Source organism: Halyomorpha halys, unplaced genomic scaffold (assembly GCF_000696795.3).
Source record: "Halyomorpha halys isolate HHAL.00 unplaced genomic scaffold, Hhal_1.1 Scaffold844.1, whole genome shotgun sequence".
Taxonomy (NCBI): domain Eukaryota; kingdom Metazoa; phylum Arthropoda; class Insecta; order Hemiptera; family Pentatomidae; genus Halyomorpha; species Halyomorpha halys.
Window position 1 is genome coordinate 250,090 of NW_027111153.1, and position 12,743 is coordinate 262,832.

Below are 12,743 nucleotides of genomic sequence, written 5' to 3' on the forward strand. Positions count from 1 at the left end.
AACCATGGAAATGCTTAGATTTTTCTTAGAAACAGTTTTAATGTGTTATGGGTTCTATGAGAAGTATTTTAGTAGAGCAATAATAATCTGATATCACCGAGCGTCTCATTCTAAAATGAAAAACACTTTTAATATTGAGAGAAAGGGAACTGACAGAATATAAACTTGTGAATTGATAAGAATGCATACCCATAATTTTAAAATAAATTTTTACAAAAAATGGGTTACAAATGTCACAGCTTTTAATTAATACGTATATTTCACATTAAATTAACATTTAAGATTCACATTAGTAACTAATTTCGTGAAATATTTACACTTACATGATTTTTCACTAATAATGTAATATAAACATAATTCAATCAATGATAAAGTAAAACAATGATAGTGTTTTATACCTTATTATGTTTCATTATAAAATGAAATATAATACAATAATTGTAAAAAAAATAAAAAGGTTGGAAGAAGATAGTTGACCGTATGAAGTAGATTAGAGGAAGATAGTCCGGGTGACATAGAATAAAGGTATCGAAATAGTAAAAGAAAATAAACTATCTTCCGGACTATCTTCCTCCAAAAATGATAAATATTTAAATTGACATAGGATATAACTTGTAACAGTTACTGTATTATAGTACAACATAAATTTAGTAGAGAAAACTAACATTAATAAGCACAGTATTGTTTAATCAATTAATCGAAAAGTAATAGTGAATTATTTATCAAATCCAAGTTTACTAATTAAAGTATTTTTATGCTAAACTATACAAATATTTGAATATGATAAAGCAATTTGCAAAGAGAAATTGACACATTTACTAACGAACTTGTAGCTTTTGAATTTTTACCCAAAGTCCATTAATGGGGGAAACAACATTCGTCCATGGATTCAATTCAACTGGCTCCTTATTTAATGAACTTGGTTCAAAATTGTACCTCTCTAACAATCTTGCCATCACAATTTTAATTTCAACTAGGGCGAATCTTTTTGCTGAAAAGATTAGAACATGAGTTAGCTTAATATCATATGTGAATGTATAATAATTATAATAATAATGAAATCCTAACGAACCCGAAGGTTCCATACCGAACATCTAAACGCTCTCTGCTTACATCCTTTCAGTGATGCTCCTCTATACCCAATTCTACTTAATCATTTTTAACACAATCCTCCCATCTACGTTTTGGTCTACCACTTGGACGTTTACCCGTCGGTTCAGTTTTTACTAACATTTTAGGGATCCGCTCGTTGCTAAGCCCTACAACCTTACACGCCCAACTTTACGTCGCAATGCTATACTTGAATTATATCTACCGGATGTAGGTTGCTTAATTCAGCGTTGTGCAGTCTTCTAAATTCTTCCCTTAATTCGGGAATAAGAATTTTCGGCCCGAATATTATGGGTAATACTTTATTTTCGAAAACATTAAGACACTGTTCATCCCTTAGTGTAAGAGTCCACGGCTCGCATCCATAAAGAACACTGGGAAGGATAATAGTTTTTTAAATTCTAATTTTTAAGTTTTTCGATAGAAGGCGCGAGCTAAGAAGTTTCGAAATTGATAAATAAAGGCATTTTCCGCCTTCCACTTAGCTTTTATTTCGTCATCAATTTCGTTTTTTTTAGTTACCGTAGAACCTAAATACTTAAACCTGTCTACCTGTTCAAATATATTTCCTCCTATATTTGTATCACCGAAATTGCTCGCGTTTCTACTGCTAACCATGTATTATGTTTTATTCGTATTTATTTCAAGACCTAGTTCCTTACTGGAGTTTACTAACGCGGTTGTATTTAGTTCTATAGTTTCTTTGTCCTCACCCAATAATACCAAATCATCAGCATACCCGGTATTTTACCACCCAAAGTTACACCCTTTTCGGTATTCATCACACTTTTAATGACGTATTCTAGTGCTAGATTAAATAAGATAGATGATAAAGAATATGTGAATGTATACATTAATAAATTATATAACTAAAGTTACAAGCAAAAGGCTAATAAAACATTTGTAGTTCTTGTATAAAAGTTTTGTTCTTACCAATGCAAATTCTCGGACCACCACCAAAAGGTAGATATGTCCCACGTTGGAGGTCTGTTGTAAATCTATCTGGATTGTACTTGGTAGGTTCTGGAAAGTACTTTGGATCTCGATGAATTGAATAAATAGGTATCACTATTTGTTCTCCCTTCTTAATGCAAGTACCATCTGGGAATGTGAAGTCCTTGGTGCACTCTCGATTTAACATTACTACTGGTGGATAAAAACGCAAGGTCTCTAAAAATTATAAAATAAGTTATTTATGATATAAAAGTAATTTCGACTCTAAACTTAATGTGCTATGTTTTGTTTATATAAGTCGCTAGCTGATCCAGCAATGCTTCCCTATTGCTATATTTAAGGATGTATATAGATTTATTGATAAAAATTGATAGTTTGATTTGTATCATTGTATTTAGATAAATTAAAAATATACGTAATCATTATTAATATGATTTGTTAACATAAATTGAACCAATATATGCGATGAAATTTGTTTTTAGCATCTAACAAAAGAAAGGTTGAAATAAAAGATTTGAAAATCTTTCCTTACTTGAAACCCATATTTCTCCCTTATAAAATTCAAAAGTTTATAAGTTAAGGTCCCCTAATTCAAAAGTTTATTGTGGACGAAGATTCGACCGTTCCCTTTTGTATATATAGATTTTATAATATAATATAGTTTTACTATCATTATAATTAAATTTGTTATTAATCTCAAAGTTGGAGATTTAGTAGTTATTAATAGTGGTAAATAAAAATTCTGTTTATAGTAATTTTAAGTTATTTATTAATTAAATAATATTTTTAATAAAACTTACTATTTTTACTTCCATTTGACACGGTTTGTTTCCTACTTCGAGAAGGTTCGCTAAAAGCAGCACACCAGTGCCGTCCGACTGCATAAAGTATAGAATCGTAAATTTATAGATGATGTGATAAGATGGTAACTATGGTAACGTATTTGATAACGACTAACTTCGCTGTATCATCGATAATAACTGGTCCGATTTAGGTGATTTTTTTTTCTTCTTTGAGGTAATTTTATTATCTAAGGTATTTTCATGTATATAATACCTCAAATATAAGATAAAAACCTTCCTTCTGCCTCAAAATATTGAAAGAATTGAGACTGACTGACCAACGAAAGTGTCGTAAAAGATTTTTTTAGGACTGAAAGAAAGTTGATATTCGTTTTTACCACTTTAAGAAACCATTAAATACGAATATTCTAAAAAATTGGAAAATAAAATGTTTTAGACAAAATTTTCGCTCTACAATTCTTTTAAATTTTTTTAATATCTTTATTGAAATTTACAACATTTACAATACATTCGGTAAATTTGATATTAGTTAAAATGGAATGTTACATGCGTGTAGAGAAACTACCCATTGGTAGCACTCTAATGACATTTTACATTAGCTGGTCTCGTGGCCATCTCCTTTTCAGATGCCTCGGAAGATTGTCAGGAATGGAAGAGAATACAAGGTTAGAGACTAGGGGGTTTGAGTGGTTAGGGAGTTTATAATGGAAGGAATGATATCTGGTTTGGAACATTAAGGTCTTTATGTATGATTTTATTTGTGACAAAGTAAGGAGCATTGAGGATTTGGTATTGTAAGGATTGGATACGAGAGGAATTCGAAGGTTTAGTGGAGCCCCAAAGCTCAACTCCATATGTCCAGATTGGCCTTATTACAGTCATGTAGATCAGTCTTTTGTAATATTTTGGAAGTTTTGACCGTTTGTCTAGTAAGTGCTGTAATGGTCGAAATCGACGTGCGGTTTCCTGTCCTTTTCAGTCTTATGTGAGTATTCCAGGTTAATCATTTAGATGCAGTCATTTAATCTTAGATGTAGTCCAAGGTAACGGATCTGTTCGATAGGAGTAAGAGTAACATTAAATTAAATGAAACTGTAGTGCATTCGGTAGGTTTACGACGAAGCGTAAAGGTGATTTGATGGGATTTATTGGAATTTATCTTAATCCTCAAATTACGACACCATTCTTCGAGGGCTGTGAAATGGGTTTTTAAAAATCTAAAAAATTAAAATAACTTCAAAACGGCTAAACCAATCTACACCAAACTGACAAACTTGGCTGTGTTTTAAACTGCACCAAAGGATACAAACCGAGTCTAATTAAACAAATTACAACCGGAGATATAAAATAAAACGTCTGAATTTTTTCCCCTATTTGAAATCCATACGCACCCTTATTTGGGTATTAAATATAGCTTTGAAAGAGCAGACATCCAGCTTTCCAACGTCAATCTAATCGGATAAAATGAAGAGGGGTTATAAAGGATTAAATGAAAAATAGTTACGGGAGGAAAAAAAATATCTTTCAAATAAATCGAGGTGAAAAATTTCCAATTTTTAATTTCTTTAAAAAATGGTATTTGGTACTATGAGACGAAGCTAGAAACTAATACGAAACCCTCTTTTCTAAAAAAATGTACTGACCTATTTACCCGAGCCTTACGCTTAATTTTGTTCATAACTTTTTTCTACTGGAGAATCCGGGGTTCATTAAAGTTTATATGAGTCATTCATCAAGCTTTTTATAGGCTGAGCATTGCCTATTTAAACAAAATAAGGATGATAATCCTTAGGGACTTATAAATTCTGTAGAAATATATATTTTAAAAGGGTGTTTTCACTATGTTTATAAAAAGGAGGTAGATTAAATAACAATAACGATTTTATAATTATTATAAAAATGAACTCCTTTTATATTATAATAAAACATGACTTTATGAATTATAAATTCATATTAAAAAATATCACTAAAAACCTATACCGCAACAGGCAATGAAGGGTCAGGTAAAAACTTCAAAAAAAGTTCAGTAATTTTTAACAAAGTATTGTTTCTTAAATAACTGTTGTAAAAGGATATTATGCGTGACATTAAAGAGCCTAGACTCATATGACATTTAAGAGCCTAGGTCCTACCAGGAGCACTCCTGAACCCACAGAGTTGACTACAGTAACAGAATAAATAATTATATGACACAGCCGGATTCGAATCCAGCTCCTGGTTGCTCAGCACCTTAATCACTGAGCTTTTGTAAGTATGATTCATTCCACGTCAACTAAACACACCTTTGAACCTTGAACCTTGCCATCTGAGATTTTATTCAAATTTTGTGTGTGCACCTTATAAAATTACAAAACAGTTAAGTTCTCAAAAATGATCTAGAAAAGAGAGAACTACAAGTTTTGAAATAGCTACTTAAGCTTCCCTAATTTAGCTAGAGGTCTATTTTTTATAGGTGAAAAAATATTTATTATTAAATTTATTTTTATCATTTTGCATGTGTGTGATTGTATGTTGTGTTTTTTATTTTAATATTGAAACAGTCCCTATAATAATAAAAATTAATAGTTCACATTATATTTGAGATTAATACAATATATAAGTTAAATTTTTTAATGTGCAACTTGATTACCTGAAATACAATTGTCTAAAAATGTCATGTGTTTGAGAGCATCGTAAGAAAATTGGCCGTGCTTTTCTTTGATACTCAGTACTTCTTGCCTTGCCCTCTCTTGGATTTCTGGGTGTTGTGCCAGTTGGTAAATCAGAAAGTGTAAGGTCCTAGACGTAGTTTCAAAGCCACCCACGAAGAAAACAAATGACTGTGCCATGAGTAGACGGTCTGTAATTTCTAAAATAAAATTAAAAAAAAAAATCAGACGTTAGCAGTGAAATAATGAAAACTAATTATCTCTAAAACTTAATTAAACATAGTATGAATACGGTATATATATATATTGTTCAGGATGGAGATCAAAATTTAAAAAAAAAATAATAATTTTTTGATTTATTTTATTTATTACACCCCAATCCTGACGAACTATGTATAATGTATAAGGTGATGTTCAAGACTTCATTAAAAAAAAGTTTTTCTACAGTTTTGAAAATTCCGAACTAAAACTTGGTAGGTATCTCCAGTTCATTTCCAGTGCATTCTGCTCTGAAATTGTCAATAGAAAAGAAGGATTCTGATTTTAAAACAATTTACGTCGGTGAAGTTTCCAAACCAACTCATCCGTAAGTCGTCATAAACTGCAATCAATTTTTACGATTCGTGTGCAAACAATACAAAAAATCAACTAAGCCTGAAAAACAAAATCGTATGAGAGTTCGATTTAATGTATGAATCCGTCAGCCAACCGAGGAGGATCAATTATTAAAATATTAAAAATTGGATTAATTACGTAACTAAGCAACTTGAAAAAAGTAAACAAATAAAAGTAAAAAAAAAAAATATACTAAAATAAGTTCGGTTGTACTAAAAAAAAAATGTGTTATTACTAATAAATATAGTTTATTGAACTGATATTTTTTTCCCCGTCAAAAACCCTTCTTAATGTTAAACATAAATGATTTTCACCTATTTATTACTCATAATATTGCCTTAAAATACTTTATTATTTCTAAAAGGGCTTTATGTGACATACCAATTTTCTCGGTCTCGTTATTTTGGTTATTTTCTTGTTCTTCTTGATCAATATCGTTAGTGTCTATCTCCACAACTCCCTTTTCCTTTATCTGGAGCAGGAGGTGCACGAAATCTCTTCTTTTTAATCCGGTTTTTCTCCTGTGTTCTAATACACTACTTATGGTAGAACAAAAGAAGTTCTCTATAGCGGAAGGTAAAGAGCGTACTTTGAGCCATAGGAGTAGACGAGGAACTGAAAACCTCAAGAGGAATGAAATCTGGGTCCAATTAAATTTTGTCGAATCAAAAATCTCTTTACCCATTTGTCTAAGTTGTGAGTTTGGGTTGTTTAAGCTATCAATTTCAAGTCCAAAGGCACAAGATCCTGGAACAAATTATTATAAATGTATTATCTTTTTCTAATAAGAATGATAAAATATTTAGGAAAAATTGTTTGCTGTTATTCAAATTATATCATAACTTTGAGTATATACAGGGTGTTTCAGGGTTTTTTTTTTTTTTATTGATAGATTTATTTATTGATAGATATTACAATCTGCCAAACAGTTGTGGGCAATAGGTAATAGTGATGGATGATCTCATACATACTAAAATAAAAAATAAAATAAAAATATAAAAAAAAAAAAATAAAAATAATAAAAAAAAACTCTTAAACAAAACAAAAGAATAGGTTTCAGGGTTAAGTGGCCAAACTGAAAATATGAACTAAGGACCTCAAAACAAGAATAAAATTACTTCTGAAGGTATGCTTTGTTTAGACGATATTCACACCTAAATATTTTCATTGTCATGAATTATTTAGGTTATATGAAATAAGTAAAACTTATTTATTTGTCCCAACTACTTTATTAATTAAACATAAACATTAAATTCATATTAAATGTAGTTCAAAGTGATTTTATTGAGCATTAAAACAGGCTCTGCATCTTTCTTCAACAACAGCAGTGGCAGAACGGCACTGGATATGTGTTATTGTTTCACAAGGTTCAATTATCCTTCTTCGTAAGGAATTAATATCGATGCCTGACCTTGCATAGACTTTTTGTTTAATGTCACCCCAAACAGAAAATCCAGTGGTGTGAGGTCTGAAGAGCGTGCAGGCCAAGCCACTGGTCCAATCAATTGATTGGGATAACTAACATTTAGCCATTATCGTGGACCTCTTCCGGAATGTGCAGGACAACCTTCTAATTGAAGCCACGTGTCCCTTCTCAGTTATAGTGGAATATGTTCGACTAAATCATAGTAATCATTATTAAGAAATTCCAGAAATGTGGCCGCATAGAGTCAAGGCGACAAGAAATGCTGACCCCTCTTTTCCCCAACCACACATTGCACTGAAACGTGCTGAAAATGATGCTCACGAATTGCAAAGGGATTTTCCTGCGACCATAGGTTTTTCCAGAGAATGTTTCCTGAAAACTATGGATTATGCTCAACTTTATTTAAGTAACAATCAGAAAAATGTCTTCTTTGCCGAAAATCTTACGATAATAGATTTTGTACCCGTTGATAATGATATGGGTGAAGTCCAACTGCAATGAGAGTTCTTCATACTGTAGTTGGCGTAATATTTAATTCTGCTCCCGCTCTTCGTACACTGCCAGACGGATCATCATCAAAATATTGTAATATGGTCGCACTCCTTTCTTCATTTCGTAGAGGGACAAAAATACGATCAGCAAGTGGTATTGTAGTAAATGTACCAGTTTCTAAGACGTTGAAACGTGGAGCTAAAGATAGACTTGTTTGGTAATATATTCGGAAATCGCCTGGCATATTCACGACGGGCAGCACTAGCATTACCACATCTGCATATTCACCACACAAACTGATAAATGTTATTGACAGTTCCCAATTCTAATTCCAAATAGTATTAATCCTTATGTTGCCAATAGTTTTTATACAGTTAGGGATAAAAGACCTATTAGTATTCTATCTAATCCATCTCCTAAACAAAGCGTTTGCGGACATACCTTCACTTTGAACAACATTTAATATGAATTTAATGTTTACGTTTAATTAATAAAGTAGTTAGAATAAATAGGTTTTATTTATTTCATATAACGTAAAAAATTCATAACAATGAAAATCTTCTCCTTAGTTATAAGACGGTTAGGACACGTTGAGAGGATTCCCGATGAAAGGATACCCAAAAAAATGGTTCATGGTGGCAAGCCAGATGGAAAACGGAAAAGAGAACGTCCCCGAATCAGAAGGATGGACGATGTGGAGGAGGATTTGAAGCTCTTGAAGGTTGGCAGATGGAAGGAGAGAGCACGATACCGTGTAGATTGGTTGGTTGTTGTGGAGTAGGCCCGGGTTATTGCAGGTAGTGTAGTTCCATAATAATAATAATAATAATTGTGACAGATATCACAGCAACATCGACATTTTACATTTTTTCGATTTTCTCAAAAATTGCACCAATGATTTTAATCAAACTAGGAATATCAATGTACAATTAAATGGTCATTAATATTAGGTACGTCTTACGCTCATTGATAAAGACTGATAGGGCTTAATTGCCGAATTTTTAAAAAATATTCCTCTGAAGTACATTTTGTTTATTTATATATATAAAAAAAGAAAACAGTGCTTATTGTTAGCAATAATAACTAATAGATAAATAGAAAATACTAAAGAATTTTATGAAAAACTCAAGGAGAAAAAATTGAGACTACCAGTTCAAACCGGAATAGCTGAGACCAGCCGATCTTTCCCGATTGCATTGCGGCTTCGTTAACTGTTATATTCTTGTTAAACTGTTATATTATTGGCAGGAATATAATTTGTTTTCGTTATTCCAACCTCCGAATTTTTACAGCAACAGTGAAATAAAAATTTTTTAAGGTATGGTATTTGTTAGCAGAGGTTTGGCCACTTAGAAATAATATGTCTTTCATAAATCGTGATTACTGAAATCACTAATATAGAAATATATTTCTCAACTCAGACTTGTTATCAGCTTCATAGTTTCTATGTTTAATCAAAGTATAATTTACTCAACTACTTTAATACTGTTTTATTAAAATACAATCATTGTGTTATTTAGGTAAAATTGAGGTTTTATATTTACCTATAACATCTGTAGCATATCGAGCCAGCTCCTCTAAAATATCTCTGTCCTTTCCATCCGCCAGTTTATCGATGCATTCAACGAAGTGATCTCCACATTTCTCCATTTCCTCGAACATCCACCTGAGTTTACCAGCACTGAAAATGGGGCTCAATTTATTCCTAAGGAACCGCCACCTGTTACCTCTCAATAGGAAAAGGTGAGCGTCCAGTGGGTTGGTTTCCTCGTCAACGAGGAAGTTCCTATCGAAGAAATGGTCAAATGAGGATATAAGTACTTGGTGGATATACTCCGGATCTCGGATCATAAGGAGCGGGAGAATAGCCTGGTAGAAGCCTCCTATTGGTTTGCCTTCCAATTTTTTGTAAATTTTATCCCAACTATCACCTGAAAAAAAAAAATGTAATTTTAAAAACTCCAACATCTCTACAGCACATGCTTCTTCAAAATAAATCTACCTCCTACATTTTACCATATAGAAAAAGTTTATTATTTATTTCACTTAAAACTGATATTTTATTTTTTGTATCAATTAATTAACAACTTTTTATCTTATTAACAATTGTGATGCATAAATAAATAGTGACTCACCAATATGTACTTTGAACAAAACTCCTTCGGGATCACTTCCCAAAGGGAACTTCGGTTCGACATAAGGAATATTTCTGTCTTTGTAGTATCTGAACAGCTTCTTGATCTTGTAGTAAGCCAGTGCCGTCAAAGAGATGGCTGCTATCGCGATGTACATTAGCCAAGACATCCTTTTGCTGTCAACACCCAAAACATACTGTTCATTGACATACATGAATAAAGGAAGGCTTAACGAACCCGATGCCTGCTCTACATATTCGCTATCTACATATCTTCAACATACCACCTACATACTTACATTAACGCCAATCAAAACTAAATTCAGCCAGGTGGGCTTAACAGAATCCTCCCACCTACGCTTCAGTTTACCCTACGAGTGTTTACCCCAAAATTAGGGAACTTTCTCTGCGCCAATTATCTCTTTGGGAATACGTTCAGTACCATACCTTATAATTTTACATGATCATTCCAAAAACTGCGAAACTGATTCTTAGATTTTTTTCTTGTTAATTTGTCTTTAGATTAAAACTTCTTCGGTCCGAATATTCATTGTAACAACTTATTTTCTAAGATCTTAACTTTATCGTTCTTCATTCAAAGAAAACAGCCACATTTCGCACTCATAAAAAACAGTGAAAGGGTAAGGGTAGTAGCTTCGTAAATTTTAAAACCAAGATTTGGATGAGCTAATGCAAATTGGACAATGTAGTAAGTGAAAAATATGGTATAACTAATAAAACTTTATTTGCCTTAATTAACACATTCTGAATTGCATTTCTTTCGGGTGTAATAGATTTGAGAATTACATCAAGCTCACTTGCTATTCTAGGATTTTTCATATTAACTTTATTATACATCACTGAATAATCCTAATGACATGGCATATAATTTAAGCACGATATCCAGTACTTTCTTACTGAAAGTTAAACCATCAATGAGAGAAATACCATTAATTAAATATAATAGCTTAAAAGGGTCTTTTGCTCCTGGTTACCTTTTAATATAACTACTGATATAAATGTTAGCTTGATATAATGTTTATGAAAATCTAAAGATATCCAATTAATACTTCATTTCAGCAAGTTTCTGTGGCAGTGTCGTTTCTGGAATAGGAATCACCACAAGTTTACTCTTCGGAGAACTTGTTCTTTTTTGCTCTAGAAGTACTTAATTCTCTACGATTATTGCTAACTGAGCAGAAATTCTAAGTATCTAACTTTATAGGATAGTACTATAGTGACACTTACTATGTGCTGGTCACCTCTCAAGTCGCTGCTAGAAGTTACAGGCAAACATTGTGTGACCTAGCAGGTAAGACCTGAACTACGACCATCCCACAAACGTCTCACATTGATATATCTTTATTTCTTGTAAACAGCTTTTAGTTTAATACATGTAATAACCATTTATTTTATTGTTGTGTTCATGAGTGTATTACTACAATGAATTAAGATCACAATAGAGTGTTCTGATCCACTAAAAGCTAAAGTCTTATAGTTAGCATTTCTCGATGGCTAGAGAGATAACAAGAGTAATTGCTGTAACTGACATACACCCGCCTTAAGCATTCACTTCTTTAGCAGGCAGTGTGTTACAATATACATTAATGGATGACAATATACTACCAATATACTATTTTTGGAAATTGAAATAGTATCATTGCTTCATTCCACCTTCTCTGAGTCTCAATTCTTTCATGTACCTTATAACGATGTAACCAAAGACTAATCTCGGCTGTCTGTTTTTTTCGCCGGGATCTATAGCGATTTCCTGCAGAACACGTTACCTTCTCGACCGTAAGGGTATACGTTACAGAATAGTATTCGTTCTTGCATGGACCTAAAGCGAATACATTTAGGAATTGCCATCCCCTACACGACTGTAAGCGAATACTTTACGGAGTGGTGTCCAGCAGCGATCTTCCTGTCAATTCACCCTCTCTCTACCTAAATCATCCCAATAGTCGAGATCTTCTGATGTTATACTATCTCACCTCTTAAATTGGTGTCAGGGCCGACTATACCCAATATCTAATTCATTTATTGGAAATATACTCTATATTTACGCTTCAATATAAGATAGAACAACGGAATAAAATGTCTTACGAACATTTTGTGATAGTCACATACAAAAAAAGGTATAAAAGCTCAAGTAGTCAAGAGCTAACCAATAACCATAAAAAAAAAATTGAGTATAACCTGTACATTAAAAGTGTGTAGACATACAATGTCTTCACAAATATATATTTGTGTTATGTTAAATCAAAAATAAACTGCTCCGGTTAGTTAACAAGATTTGAAAGGGCAGCCCCCCTCCCCCCCCCCACTAGAAGTGAAAACAAAATTTTCTATTTTGTATTCTATATAGGTGAAACTAAGCAAATGTTGGGGGATAGAATATATCAACACAAAAATGATACAAGAAATAAAGAAAAGGATCCAAATAAAACAGCTCTTGTACAGCATACAGCCAAAAACCAACATAATTTTGATTTTGATAACACCATAATTTTACATAGAGAAAACTATTTATACAAAAGAAAAATACTTGAATCAATTTA

General features: G+C 32.2%; 1 protein-coding gene across 2 annotated transcripts in view; it reads right to left on the reverse strand.

Moving 5' to 3' along the window:
• Window positions 1–269: 269 nt before the first annotated feature.
• LOC106686595 (probable cytochrome P450 6a14) overlaps window positions 270–12,743 on the reverse strand; it is a 14,378-nt gene continuing 1,904 nt past the window's right edge. For both annotated transcript variants that reach the window (XM_014429983.2, XM_024359849.2), the window contains exons 2-7: window positions 10,184–10,359; window positions 9,593–9,979; window positions 6,512–6,877; window positions 5,497–5,715; window positions 2,044–2,280; window positions 270–991 (exon numbers count right to left, since the gene is read on the reverse strand). In XM_014429983.2, the coding sequence (XP_014285469.1) occupies window positions 819–991; window positions 2,044–2,280; window positions 5,497–5,715; window positions 6,512–6,877; window positions 9,593–9,979; window positions 10,184–10,359 (1,558 nt within the window). In that variant the 3' untranslated portion in view covers window positions 270–818. The remainder of the gene's footprint in view (window positions 992–2,043; window positions 2,281–5,496; window positions 5,716–6,511; window positions 6,878–9,592; window positions 9,980–10,183; window positions 10,360–12,743) is intronic.